Source organism: Epinephelus lanceolatus, chromosome 3, assembly GCF_041903045.1.
Source record: "Epinephelus lanceolatus isolate andai-2023 chromosome 3, ASM4190304v1, whole genome shotgun sequence".
In the NCBI taxonomy this organism is placed as follows: domain Eukaryota; kingdom Metazoa; phylum Chordata; class Actinopteri; order Perciformes; family Serranidae; genus Epinephelus; species Epinephelus lanceolatus.
In genome coordinates, this window is record NC_135736.1 from 12,378,977 (window position 1) to 12,394,318 (window position 15,342).

The window sequence follows — 15,342 nt, forward strand, 5'->3', positions numbered from 1 at the left end:
TGTGTGTGTGTGTGTGTGTGTGTGTGTGTGTGTGTCCCTGTAATATGGTCTTGGAGGGAAAAGGCAGTTGATGGTGTGTTATGTTATAAAAACTGCACACTCGTGGCTGTCTCCTCACTTAAAATGACTGACGTAATGATTTTGGACTGGAAAAATATATATGTATAAGTGGTAAACTGACTATTTGCTGAAGGATTTCCACTTGTATTTCTTTTATTATTTATTATTAGTTTTTTCTTTAACTTTAACCATCATCTAGGTTGCCCTTTTCTTTTTCTGTATTTCTGTTAATGTCTGCACACTCAAAATAGTTTGAGATATCTTGTTTTCCTCCTTTCACACGAAGCCATTTGGTGCCATTCACTCTTGCATAGTGCGGAAAACAGCTCCCATCTTAGTAAACATAAACCAGGGGTTTGATTTTGTCACAGTTTCTGTTTTATCATTGTATGGTGCCAGAGCCGAGTGTGTTTCCTGTCAATCATCTGACACCTTACGCACGGGAGGAAATGGATGCATGTCGCCCGTTCGGAGTTTATCATCCAATCCATGTCTTTGCATTTGGAGCATTTCTCTGGCTGGGGAAATAAGTTATTTTCATACTGCTGCTGATTGCAAGTTTGTATAAAAGTGTAAACACCTGCATCATGGATTGAAAAATGATTGTGAAAATGTGTTTGCAGATGGATGTAAAAGGCACTAGATGAACACTGGTGTGCTCAATTTGTTTTGCAGTGCTTCGTAGCCACAATAAAAACACTAAAACTTCACATTGAATCACAGCTAAACAGCATATTAAGCAATTAAGTTGTCATTTTTGTTCCTACTCAGTAGCAGTAGCTGCACACACACACATGAACCATGTAATCCTGCCAACAGCTCAGCAATGTAGATCCTTCCCAATTCTCCAAACCAAAACAGACTGTAAATATTTACTATAGAGACTCGCCCACTCTTCATCTCGCTCTCAGTTTCTTTTCCTCTCGCAGGCTTGATTTACTCAAATTACAAAACATTAACATTTTATCCCTTATACTGGCTATCAGTGGATACAATATGATTGATTGTCTGCATGGATCAACAAAACATTCATGAGCAACAACTGTGATAACAATTAGTCATTTCATTTAGCAAATCAAACAAAAATGGCAAATATTTGTTGGTTCCAGCTTCTCAAGTGTGAACATTTGTTGCTGTTGTATGTTTAACTTTACTGTATTTAACATACTTGAGACTATTGGTTGGAGAAAACAAGACATTGGAAGATGTCCTCTTTGGTGCTCAGAATTAGGCCAGCCATTAGGAATTATAGACAGGGGGACATATTTTCCAAATCGGGCCCCTCATCCACACCCACTCCAGCACCACCACCACCCTTAGCTCTGATACCAACAAATGGGCAATTTCAAATAAGCTCTTGGCCATTAGCCTTATAGTGACAGAGAGGGAGTCTCCAACAACCAAGTCCAGTGTTATAGACCCATAGAGGCAGTGCTCTATTTGCATAGTCACATTCACTCTGACTTTAAAACTGAGCTGTCTACAGTGGGTTTCAAGTCAATTTTCAAGTCTGCTGAGCTCCTCACCTTTGCCACGGTCATCTTCACCTGTCACACCCGGTGCATCTTTACTTTTTTTTTTTGGCCAGAAATTTGGCCATTGCTTCTCTGCTCCTTTCATATTCCTATTCTCTTTGTACCCATTTTTTAGCCCCTGATTTTTAGTGACCAAGCTAGTCAGGCTGCAGTTCAGTTTCAGTTTCATCTTCACATTAGCAGCACGCATACATTCTACACATTGAATGTACCTTTAATGTAATGTGTTTTGATGATAACAATACATGTATTTATTAAATACATATAACTTGTATTGCCAGTGATTTAAGTCAGCAAGTAAACTGTTGTAATTGATCTCATGAAAGGGGCAACAATAGACCTTTGCATGCCCCCCACCGGGCCGTGGACTGGGGTCACTGGACTGAGTACCTAGTGTTAAGATGGTTGCTTTTGAAATGTAATAGGATATCGATTACTAGTTATCCTGTTAAAAATGTAACAAGTAATTTAATTACTTAATTTACTCACCAAAGTAATGTATCTTATTATATTTGATTACTTACTAATTACTTTTCTAACAGATGTTTTAAACAGGTAATAAAGTACAGAAATAGGCTATGCCAAAAGAAGGCCTTCCTGCACAGCAGAAAGTTCTAAGGCAACAGAATGAATGTTATATTCTTTTTTTTTCTTCTTTTTTTTTTAAAAGATATTTTTAGGGCATTTTTGCCTTTAATGGACAGGGCAGGTAAGTTTGAAAGGGGGAGAGAGGGGGGGGATGACATGCAGCAAAGGGCCACAGGCTGGACTCGAACTTGGGCTGCTGCGGCAACAGCCTTGTACATGGGGCGCCTGCTCTACCCACTCAGGCACCGACGCCCCAATGAATGTTATATTCTACGTATAACTTTTTACTGGAACAATGTATTATATTCAGATGTAACTCCTTTGTTATCACTTACATTTTGATAAGTAACTGTAATTTAATTATATACTTTCTTCTCAGTAACTTTAACTGATACTGATTACAAGTACATTTATTACCTCCGCCAAAGAGGTTATGTTTTCGCTGGCGTTGGTCTGTTTGTCTGTTTGTTTGTTTGTCTGCAAAATAACTCAAAAAGTTATGAACTGATGAAATTTTCAGGAAAGGTGGATAATGGGACAAGGAACAGATGATAAAATTTTGGTGGTGAAGCAAAGTCGATAAAATAATAAATAAAGCATATGGTCTGACAGCCTCAGCAGCAATTAAGACGGTGAAAATAGCGCCATCTGGTGGCCGGAAAGCACGTCTTGTTCATGCTAAATATTGTTGTAATTCTAAAGTTGAAATTAATGTTCTGTGTTGGAAAAAAGAAAGTGAAAAATACAAAAAAAAACGTATTATATTCTGTGTTGGTACAAAATAAAAACGAAATAAATACACCACAGTGTCTCCATGGTGAAGGCATATATAACCTAATAATGATAGTGATGCAAATAACCTAATTGTGATGCAGGCTGCAAAATCTGATGCAGAGGGGGAGGGAATGTCACTTACTTGGCGGAGGTCTGCACTCTCTGAGTGCTTTTCTAGCAATTACATGTAACTATTCAACATATTCTAATAGAACAGGTTGTATGATATCCTACAAAAATGCACATACAACGGTTCATATAATATCCTATGAATTAGCGTACCACGAATGACATTATGTCCCTAAATGTGAAGTTATAGAGTTTAAATTTAGACAAGTTGCTGTAGTTAGGTTTAGGGATAAGAAACATGGTGAGGAGGAAACTTTAGATGACTTGAAGTCTACACAGCACCGAACACCGGTCTCCTAAGGAAAGTCCTCTGTTTTGTGACCCATCCACCACCCCTAACCTGCCTCCTTAAAGACGACTCAGGACTGCTTCCTTGTTTACGCTCCTCATCACATTGGTCATGTGATCACAGCCTTCCAGAATACATGGGTAATGCACAAATTACTGGCTCAAGATTATGTATGATATGTGCAAATTTGGGTGCATTACTTTCCGTAGAAAAACATACTAATAGTTTATGGTAACACCCTGAACTAGTTGCTACCCAGCACTCTCTGTGCCCTTTGACCCACCGGGGAGGAACTGTTTCTTCAGTAAAATGTAGTTATAATGATAAACGTTCACTGCATGCTCTGTGGCTTATTCTGAGTAACTCGGGCAATGCCTTTGGAAAGACACTCTGCTCATTCGGTGTAATTTCTTTATGCTAGCACAATAAACAAAACACTTCCAGCACTTTTAATGCCATTGGGGATGATTAGCTTATGAGGTTCACTAAATTAATTAGTATTTCATTATTTTTCAGACCCATATGGCCCATAAAGATTAATAAGAATATTATTAGAATCAACAACGAACAACAAATTACTTTAATTGTTGTTCAAGACAAATTTCCTCTCTGAGGACAATAAAGTTATTCTGATTATGATTCTGAATTACAACGATCACTTTGTCTCTGATTCACTTTTTATGTCATCATTGCATTTCTGTTATTATTGTTATTATCTCATTTTCTTGAGTCATATAATTAAATATGGATTTAATTTTAACACTGACTCTCTCTAACTCTGTGTGTGTGTTTTACAGGATTGAACATCTGAGCCTGAATATGGCCATGCAGCTGCTGGTGGGAGTCCCTCTAGAAATGGTCCATGGAGCCCTGCGGATTGGACTGGTCTACGTGTGTGGTGTGCTGGCAGGTGGGCATGTGTCACACACACATGCAACAATTACCATCTCAGTTCCTCTCCATTCACTGCATACATTTCCCTTTCTTTTATCTACACACGCAGTCTACACCAGAAACATAAACACACACACACACACACACACACTATACTATGGAGTTTTGCCTTTCAACTCCACCGTTGTTCCATCTGCTTGTTGTGTGTTTTTCAGGCATTCAGCAGCCTATCAGGTTGCAGACTGTGTTGGTGGATACTGGTCAATGACAAAATTTAGCGTATGTCTGTGTGTGTGTTTGGGAGGGGGGGGGGGGGGGGGGGGGTGTTCAGGACAGATGGCCTAGTGTTTCTGTTTTTCTAGCAGACGTGCTGGGATGTAGGGGGTTGTCACTGCCCCATCAAAGCCCCTGCATCCCCCTACGGTCATGTACAATAGGGCAGAGCACAGAGAGTCATCTCAAATAGAGCTCAATCAGAAGAACACACACACACACCGTAATAATGAAATCGGAAGGGGGAGTGTGTGAGGTAGGGACGAAGACAGAGAAGAGACGGACGAGGGGAGATGAATTCATAAGTGTTAATAAGCCTGAGAGGGTTTGGAGAGGGGGGCCAGGATATGAAAAATATAGAGATGGGAGATGAGTGGAAGTGGGTGAAATTTAGGAGAAGTCGAGTGAGCAGCTACAAATGAGGAAAAAAAGCAGACACACAGCTTTGAACGAAATGTCACCACTCCCTTCCTACTGCCCTATAAACCTCAGGCACTGGCACAATTTCAGTGTTCAGCCGAGACAGTCAGTCGGTATTTGTGTGTGTGTGTGTGTGTGTGTGTGTGTGTGTGTGTGTGTGTGTGCGTGAGTGAAAGTGTAAGTGTGTTCATAAGCTCTGTTTTTCTTTACTGAATCAGTACAAACTAACAAAATCATCCGCTCCCTATGTGCTGGTTTACGCCCCTTCCAAAAAAATTTAAGCATTAAAAAAAGGTGCCCAGGGGTGACACCCTTAGCTACAAGATAACTGGAGTGGAATTATTGGGCTACTTTTTGAGATGAGTGTTTAAAGATTTTCGGGGATGGAGACATGATACCTTGTGGCAGTGAGGATGTGCTGTGCGTAAATGATAGCCAGACCCAAATGAAATCTGCAAGATTTTTTTTTACAGTGTTACAGTGGTAATCTGGAGTGAAAATTTGTGGAATTTATTTGTTCATTTTTGCTTGTAATGTAATAGACAATATTTATTTACGATAACTTTTTTTGAAAATCTGCAGAATATCTGCAGAGGTGTTGTTGGATTTCTGGGGTGAAGATTGTGTTTGAGGAAAAGCAAAGAATTGTCCAATATAAATTGCAGCCAGTGCCATTTTTGTTTAAAATTCATGAAAATTATAACTCATTGTCTCTCTCCATCTCTGAGTGTCCATCTGTGTGTGTGTGTGTGTGTGTGTGTGCGCACACGCAGGGGTCAGTGACAAACACCCTGGGGATACCAGCTGTGGTGGCCTGTAGTATTAACCTCGCATTGAAATAAGGAGGAAACGCGCCATATATCACACACACTTATGTACACACACAGACCAACACCCACACACACACACACACACACACACACATACACACACAAGTCTGCTGTTTTAATTAGATATCGACCACCAGCGGAAGAGGGGAGGCACGCTCTGGTTATGTTTAGCTGTGATGTTTGGGTTTGTCATGTCTGACTGGGCTTTTTTGTATTATTTTGGCAGCAGGAGGACGTTAGCCAAAGTCACAATTTTCTGAATATTCAGCATTTAGTAACAAGGGGTTGGATGTGATAAGCTGATATTTGCTCATCATTGTATTTATGGCATATACGCATCAAGGTTTTATAACCTGCTGTTTAATGTGTGATCATTTTTATGGCATTTCTGATTTAATTGGATAATAAAACAGTAGCGAGATATAGGAAAACATAATCTTTTATTATTTTAATTTTTGATAGTTAAGTTTATTGTTCAGTTGTAAAATAATGCCCTGCCTCAGTGCATATCTTTGTCACAAGTTGTTAATAACCAAATTTCAGATCATTAACAAAAGTGTTTACTTAAAGAATCTGTATCAGCTTATACATATATTGTTTCTTTTTTTTCAATTAATTCAGTAGTTATTTTACTTTCGAATATCTCACGAAATCAGTTGGCTATAGAGCATGAGTGTGTGTGTATGTGTGTGTGTGTGTGTGTGTGTGTGTGTGTGTGTGAGAATGTATGTAAATCAGTAAGCAAACGTATCACTGTTAAAACATACTTAAGTGTGTGCATTTCTTACATTTGTTTCATTTATTATTTTTTAATGCTATTTCAGCAGTTTAGCTTAAAGGAATACATCACGCATAAAATGACCATTTGTATATCAGTTACTAACGCTGTGTTATTTTAAATTTGTAAAGAAAATGTTTGTTTTTCTCACATGCCTCAACAGGGAACAAAGAATCCAAAAGCGGCAAACATTTTTGATGAATTGAAGTGAATGGGGTCCACATTTAACAACAGTAAAATTATATAAAATCATAACAACAAACTCTCACACCACTCGCGCAGTATAATCTAAGTCTGATTTATCCGGTCATATGCTCAGTACTTCCCAAACACATGTATTTTTGCTAAAACCTTACTATTTTAAACACTTATGCATTAACAGTCTCAGGCACGGATAAGTAGCATGCCAAAGTGTGCGCATATGCCTGTGTTTGGAAGGTACCAAGCATGTCACTGGATAAATGAGACTTGATTTATACTGCACAAGGTGTTTGTAAGCAGATGTTTTTATGTATTTTTGCTGTTATTAAATGCCGCTCCCCTTTATTTCAGTATATCAAGAATGTTCACTGTTTTTTGGATTCTTTGTTCACCGTGGAGGTGTGTGAGAAAAACAAAGTTTTCATCACAAATTCAGTGGTACACAGGTGAATAATTGATATACAAATGGCCATTTTGTGGGTGAAGTTTTACCTTGAACCTTGAGCTTTTTTCTTTTTTAGATTTTTTTCAGCTTTTTGCCTTTATTGGATAGGCCTGATAGATATGACATATAGATAGGACTCAACCTATGCGCACACTCTCCCAAGTGAGCCATCAGGGCGCACCATCCTTGAGCACTTTTCGACAGGTGGTAGACAACACAAACAATCATTAACAACGCAAACAACAACTTTAAATGTGCTGCACAATCACACTGCCAGATTGGCTGAAGAAACACAGCAAACAGCAGTGAAGAGAGGAGGCTCAGCTGGCACATACTACAGGGGTCAGGGCAGAGTTCAGAAGTCAAGTAATGACTCAAAGAGAGGTCGATGGCCCTCTGGGGCCAACACAAACTCTGGTTCTTTAACAATGGAAACAATGGACTTGCATGCAAACACACAAGTATTCACTTATGGACAGCAGACAAGTACATAAACACAAACAAACAGAGTCTTCCTATACAGAGAGCGTAAGACAATTAAGGCACGAACATGTGCACAACAACAGAGGATCAGGCACAAAAACAGACGTTTAGACAACAAAGTAAACAACAGAGAGAAAGGGGAAGTCACTTTAAGTCAAACAAACTCAGACTCAACTATTGGCATATGACTTTGTAGCTTCAGTCAACTCAACATGCAGCCAAACTGTTGACTTTTTCCATAATGAGTGCTGATGTGCATTATTATTCCCCCTCATGTTCCCGCTCCTCTCTCTGCAGTTTGGATGAACAGCCAAGATAAATGAGATGCCACTTTCGACTCTAAAACTACAGGCCTCCCGGGGCCTGCTGAGGGACTATGAAGAGACGGTGTCCTTGTCTCTGTGTGCGTCTGTGTGCACACACAACTAAACTAAAATAATGTTATTAAACCAAGTTAATTACAGGGATGGAGGTCATCCTGTACAGACACACTTCCTAAATACAGGAACTACAAGAGGTGGAGGTGTCCTGAACCAGGTGTTGGAGTGTGTGTGTGTGTGTGTGTGTGTGTGCGTGTGTGTGTGTGTGTGTGTGTGTGTGTGTGTGTGAAGAGGAAGGAAGTAATGTAGAGTGCTTTCAAAGGGTGTAACCCAGGGAGTGGCTATCGTTGTGCATATTACCACTCAAGTTTATTACTGAGGGTTATAATTCAAAATTGATGCTTGATATAAAATGTATTCAGACTTAATTTAAGCAGCTAACAGTGTTTCTATAAGTTTTGATATTGAACTCTTTCTTTTTTAAAAAGAATTTAAGAACCAATTCAGAAATGTGGAAGAAAAGGATCCAGATTCTTGCATGAATCAATTTTCTCTATTAGAGAAAGGGAAAGCCGTGTAGATGCTTATGTGAGCATGTGTGGGTATGTGTTTGTGTGTGTAATCACCTAGCTGCTTAGATCACTCTGCAGTGTTTAATGACCTGGTGAGTCAGATGCTGTTATTACACCACCTCGCTGTGCTGCCATTAAGCTTCACACACCTGAGAGGGCAACATATTAGGCAAAGAAGAAACTGCTAAATATCAGCTCCAGCTTTGAAAAGGTCCTTTCATTTCACTGTCTGTCACATTCCTTTGAAAAGACAGGGAGGGAGAATCAAACACAAAGACACAACATTTGATGATTTTTAAAACTCTGGAAAGTAATTAGTAAAGTATTTTTTCTTCCATCTTGATGCCAGGGAAGTAAACAGCCAAATTGGCAGAGTGTCACAACCTGCACAATACAAGGTCTTCTACCTGGTGTGGACCATTGAGCTTATTTGACTGGCCAGCAGTGCCAAATCGGGACACAATATGTAACACAATTAGTATTTCCTGAAATAACGTTAAAACTAGAATAACCACCCTGTGGTTCTATGTCTCTGCACACCAGTCAAGTTTCTCTTATAGTTTACATCCCTGTCTATAAAAACATGAATGCTTCACACACATCTTCCCCCTGACAGCGCAGAGGATCTATACAATCAGGACAGTTTCAAGATTAGTCACCAATTAGTCCAAGTGAACGTTTGTGCCAAATTTCAAGAAACTCCCTCAAGGTGTTCTTGAGATATCATGTTCACAAGAATGGGATAGACATGGTCACAGTGACCTTTATTTTTGACCTATGACCACCAAATTCTAATCAGTTCATCACTGAGTCCAACTGGACGTTTGTGCCAAATCTTAGGAACGTACCTCAAGGCATTCTTGAGATATCACGTTCACAAGAATAGGACAAATTGGACAACCTGAAAACATAATGCCTCCGGCTATGGCTATTGCTGGCGTGGAAGCATAATAATCCTAATTGGTATTATTAGTATTAGAAGACATTTCTTGGATAGGAATGGGAGGAACTGGGAATAAGTTAATGTTTTTTTTTTAATTTCTGAAAGCACCGGGGTTTCCACAATACACAGTACGTTCGGCACAAAACAGCTGCATGGAACACCTTCTTTATTACACAAGATGTTGTTGCAATGAACAGCATCATGCAGTGTGTGTTTCAGCAAACAATTCCCAGGTAAACATGCTGTATTTTCAGTGTTTGCAGTGCGGTATTGTCCAAATACAAATAAAATACAGTAAAAATGTAATATAAAAGCCAAACTCTGTAAACATACTGACAGAATGAGGCCACTGTAAGGACGCAGACATCAAGGGGATTCAGTTAAACTTGTTTTTGTATCATGTTTGGATGGTGGTGTACGTGTATGTGTGTGTGTGTAGTATACTGCATGTGTTTTTGTTATTCTCTGCACATCTGTATGGTGTATGGCTACATATTTTCTCATGCTTGTGTTTGTGGACCAGTGTAGGTGTATGTGTCTGTGCAGTTTTCTGTCATGTCTGCTTTGCCCACTCCCATAAATATCATTATGATTGAGATGCCATAGCTCATCCCATCATTCCTCCTTATGGTGATGTGATATCTAACTCTGCAGCCCTTTCTGTGTGCTGTAATTATATACTCATTGCCCACTGTATAGTGTAGTATACTCTGTGGTTGTGTGAGAGACTAAATGTAGCTAGGTGAAATTGAGCTAAATGTGGGCTGAGCACCGTCCAAACCACTCGACGGCATTAATGTACAAAGTTATTAGGTCGGCTAAATGTGGCTTAAGCTTAGTCAGTTGATTTTACAGCTATCAAAGCTCTGAGTGTAGTCAGCTGCGTTTTTACCAGAAGTCGCACAGGCTTTAAAATCTAAATAGGGTCTACTGCTCGGTAAGCCTGTTTATTCTGTTTATATTTATTTACCATGGAGCAAGGACTGCATGTCCTTGCTCCAGAATTACTGCATGGAGTGGGATCATCAATAAATACAGACAAGAGCAATGTTTTAACAAAGATCTATCCCTCAGGAAATTAGCAATCATTTAACATGCTCTCATACACCAACTACATGTACCCTTGCCTGACCACAAGCTCATTTTGTAAGTAAGTCATGGCCCTATGGAGCTGTACATTTTAAGCAATTAGAGAGAGTTTACATAAACATAACCATTACAACTGCTACATTTAGAGGTGGAAATCATCTTGCTGATAGGAACCATTTCATTCAGTTCAGTTCAGTTCAAAGGTTCATTGCCACTGACTATGTAGTGGCGCAATGACAATGATGATTCACTATAGTCGATTTAGTTTAAAAATTCAATCATACATGTATTGACGGCCTGTTCTTGTTCCCAGGGCCTCAACTACAGCAGCTTTGTCAGTGACCATCTGCGTCTGATTGTGTCGCTCAATGCACCCTTTAGCGCCTGTATGAGATGCAACGGGTTTTCAGCTATCTCCAGTATAAATCCATTCATGGCAATGTTGTAGCATAAATAGCAAGAAAGTCCTTGCAGGATGGGAGGGAGGCGAATTTGTGTATCTTGGGATAGCGAAAGCATGACCCACCCTACCGTCCTTTTGATTGACTAGTACTCGTTGTTTGGGTTGGTTAGATTTAGGCAACAGGAGTCAGACTGGTTAGGGTAAGAATGTCTGGGTTAGCCAATCAATCAAGCAGAATAGGGGAAGTCATGCCTTCATAATCCAGGGAAACACAAATTCACGGGAGGAAGGGGTGGTGGATGGGTCAAACAGGACTTTCACCCAGGAGACTGCTGTTAATGTCCATTGTCAAACATTGATTTATTTTAAAACTATGTTAACTAGTTAACCTCATGTGATATACATGTTAGGTGAAATACATCACATATGTCATATCACGACATATTCGTCAACGCTTTGGTGAGTAATGAAACAAACATTTAACCCAAACCATCATCTTTTCTCTAAACCTAACCAAGTAGTTTTGTTGCCTGACAAGACACTATGCACGTAACAAAGAAAAATTAACACATGGTCCCTCAGTGTCCAAAACTGACCCTAGAGGGGTACCTAGAGCATCATAGTTTGAAGCACAGGGCTACTGACCAGGCTGCTGTATTTGACAAGTTGGGAGTACGAATGTGCTAATATTAAAAACTTCTACTACCATTTAGAATTTGGATTTTGTCATTCTATGTTTCTTATTATATGACAGCAAGATATTAGGCCTGCTGTAACTTAACAATAACACGGGGAACTTCACATTCTCAACAAAAATTCTTCACCTTAAATTCAGCCGCTAACCAATATGATATATGGACACACGACACAACCAATAAAGTGGCTTACTCCATCAGCTAACTCTGTCTTTACCATTCACAGCCTCAAGACTCAAAGAAATGAACACCACTATTAAATTGTTAAAAAGTTAGATTAAAATAAATTCCAGTGGTCCCAAATTCTGTTGAATGTAAATTCTAATGTACAGCATATGCATGCATGTGTTATGCAAATAAAGTATATTTGTATTTGAGAGAGATGGAGAGAATGAGGGAGTGAAGGTGGGAAGACTGTGTGTGGGCAGTTGTGTCTCATGTACTTAGCATCAATAATGTACACAGGTCAGTGCCATGGAGAGAAGAAGAAGATACTGAGAAATGAAGAGTGGATGGATTTGATGCACAGTGGAGAGAGAGCGAAAGAGAAGGAAACTAAAAAAGGGAGCGAATAAGAGAGTTTGTGTTTGCATCATTTAATAGTCCAAAAGCACATCTCTATCTCCCTTTTTTCTTTTCTCCTGCCTTCTGCACACACGCTGTGGTGAGAGCACATTTCCTCGGGTGACTCCGTCTCTGAATGTCCCCACATTTAAACTTTTGAATGCTTGATTGGAGCTTTTGTGCACACGATGAATTGGTACCGAGGTGCTAAAGAGAGCAATTCCCTGTTTGCAGCAGCCCAATTTTGTATGAATGCATTTGTTTTACATAAAATCCCAGTGTGTGCTGGTACAGTATGAGCAAGCCTCTATTCACGAAGGCCTGTTTATAATACACCCACATTAAATAGTGAGTAGCAAAGCCGCCTTTATGCCATTCAAAATAGATGTTTTCAGGGCACAAATGGTCACAGCTTGTACAAAAACAGTTTAAATTAGTCGAGTTAGTAACTGTGTCTGCCAGTATGATCCTCTGAAGGAAAAGATATTCAGATTTCCTTTTGAATAGTGAGAGCTCAGACTCAAGATTGTAGCAGGAGACTCAGAGACATGTATCATTTACTACTGTATTGCATTATGCAATATTTGCACAAAATATATTTATCCATTTACCCTCAAAATGGCCAGGCTAAACAAATTTAGTTTAGTTGAGAAAACATTTTCATCAGAAGAACCAGATAATACAAGAAAGCCCTCATTTGTTTATTTACCTAAAGTGTTCCTTTATCATCACTGCAGGGTCTCTGGCGGTTTCTGTCACTGATATGACAGCTCCAGTGGTCGGCTCATCCGGTGGAGTGTACGCTCTGGTCTCAGCACATTTGGCCAATGTAGTAATGGTAAGTTTGTGTGTGTGTGTGTGTGTGCGTGTGCATGTGAGTAGATGATTATCACATCACTCAGTTGTCCTGTCACTACAGAGCATTGCCACATCATCAAAGCAGCCTGTTTTGGGGCCCAGCAGGTGCTGCTCTATCTACAAATGCCATACATTCCTCACCATCACCATCAGTTTTCCTTTTCCCAAAAGATCAGAAAGTGTGTGAGCGGGTGCATGCGAGGAAATCCCATCCCACTGCAGCTTCTGGGGCGAATTCACAAAAGGATTGAGCGGCTTTTGTAGTTGCTTAACCATCACAAATAAGACAAAAAGAAAGCATATAATATTTAAAAGCACCCGCAATGCGTGATGTACATCCTAACTGCACTGCCAAGCAAATAGCGTCTCGGCGCTTGTGTTATTTGCACTTATTTAAAATATGTAATGTGCATACATTTGGCACAAAACTGGCCACTTTCTATGCAAATGAGCCTTATTGCAAAAACAATCCAGTTCACAAACATCAGTGCTACTAGTGAAGCACAGTTACTGAGAGAGTTTGTGGGAACTAACGACACTGACAGACTGGGATAATAAATCCCAAATATGATGTCTCTCCATAACATTAAATTCCTTGCCTAAATTTTTGAGGAATACCTCTGCACCTCATCAGGACCTGTAGCTCGGGATCTTGAAGTTTTTGTGCTAAAATGTTTCTGTTTCTCTCTTTCTTTGTTCTGCACACTGTGTTCTGGGTGCAAAGGCAACATTTATACTTTGCCACATGGTTAACAGATGCAATCAGATGCAAAAAAGGGTTAATTGTGCACAGCTGTAAAATTTTATGGGTGTATTTGTGCTGCATGTAACAGCCCCAGAATCACCTTTTCCAAATCCACCAGACTCCATTTAAATAAACAGTAATTTTAGCATCATATTTTCACATGTAACTGGCTCTGTTTAAAGCAAACATGAGTTGTTAAAACAGTTAATAGACAAACTAAGATGGTTTGTGGTAGTTTTATTTTGTCTCTGTCGACTTTGAATGACGTGTGTTTTACGATGATAAAATTATTGTTTATTTAAATGTATTCTGGCAGTTTTGATGATAGCAATTTTGTTTTTGTTTTTGTTAAACAAAAAGGATCTCAGGCTTTAACAAAAATGTCTGTGTCTGTCAGAATCATTTTAATAACCTTGTCAGACACTTATAGTAACAATCTCAGCATGTCAGTGGCAAAAACAAGCACTTATAGTTAACTGCAATTAACTATAATTGACTGCACGAACATACCTTGTGTTTACATGGCAGCCATTGTTCCCATGAGTCACTTAGACACAAAAAAATGAGAAAATAGGGTCCAGGTTGAATAATACACTTTAAATGTGGATTTTTAAGTTTTTTTTGATGTGCAGAAAGCCACACAGCACCTTTTCAGGACTGTAGTGAATGCTTTGTTTTTCCCCTCGGCGTAAAAGGATGTGACATTTCGTGGACGTTCCCATAAATACTGACTGTATCTATATCTTGTGAATCGGACCTTGACACAGGGAAGATAGTGGTTGCAAGTGATGCACAATTTATGGTGCTATCAGCGGTTGCAATCCATTCTTTGTGAATTTGCCCCTCTGACATCTGCTCTGTTTGGTTAAACTCCCCATCCTGTGGGTCATCACTGACACCTAAGGCAAAAGGCACTCAGGTGAACCTCTATTATGTATAATAAGGTACTCATTATGTACCCTGCCAGATCCTCCACAACATTCTTGGCGTCAGGATGGAAGAGTTTGTCTCCCTCCTCTCAGCTGAAATCACATTATCTAACACAGCAAGAACAGATTGGGGGTCAGGGCGTCTCTGGGGCTTTCAAAATTGACGTGAATTGAGACAGAGGGCGAGATCTCATGTCATTTCATGTCAGCGTGTATGTGTGTGTGTCTGAGGAGGAGTTGACCTTCTAGCACAGTTTGTTCTGTCTGTTATCATCAGAACTTAAAAAATGACCTTCTGAATTACTCCATCCTCTCTTTCTCTCTCTTTCTGTAGAATTGGTCGGGAATGAAGTGTCAGTTTAAGTTATTCCGGATGGCCATGGCTCTGGTTTGCAGTAAGTCTGAATAAAGATGCAACGCTCCCCTTTCACTTCAGTTCAAGAATAATTTTTAACACAGGAGTTGCACTTTTAATCTGCTCATGATGCTGTTCCATCAACAGAATGTAATCTCACAGCAAAGATT

At 39.5% G+C, this 15,342-nt stretch overlaps 1 protein-coding gene across 6 annotated transcripts in view; it reads left to right on the forward strand.

Moving 5' to 3' along the window:
* rhbdl3 (rhomboid, veinlet-like 3 (Drosophila)) overlaps positions 1–15,342 on the forward strand; it is an 88,216-nt gene that overhangs the window by 67,567 nt on the left and 5,307 nt on the right. For all 6 annotated transcript variants that reach the window (XM_033625134.2, XM_033625133.2, XM_033625136.2 and 3 more), the window contains 3 exons: positions 4,173–4,285; positions 13,023–13,123; positions 15,152–15,212. In XM_033625134.2, coding sequence (XP_033481025.1) covers positions 4,173–4,285; positions 13,023–13,123; positions 15,152–15,212 — 275 coding nt within the window. The remainder of the gene's footprint in view (positions 1–4,172; positions 4,286–13,022; positions 13,124–15,151; positions 15,213–15,342) is intronic.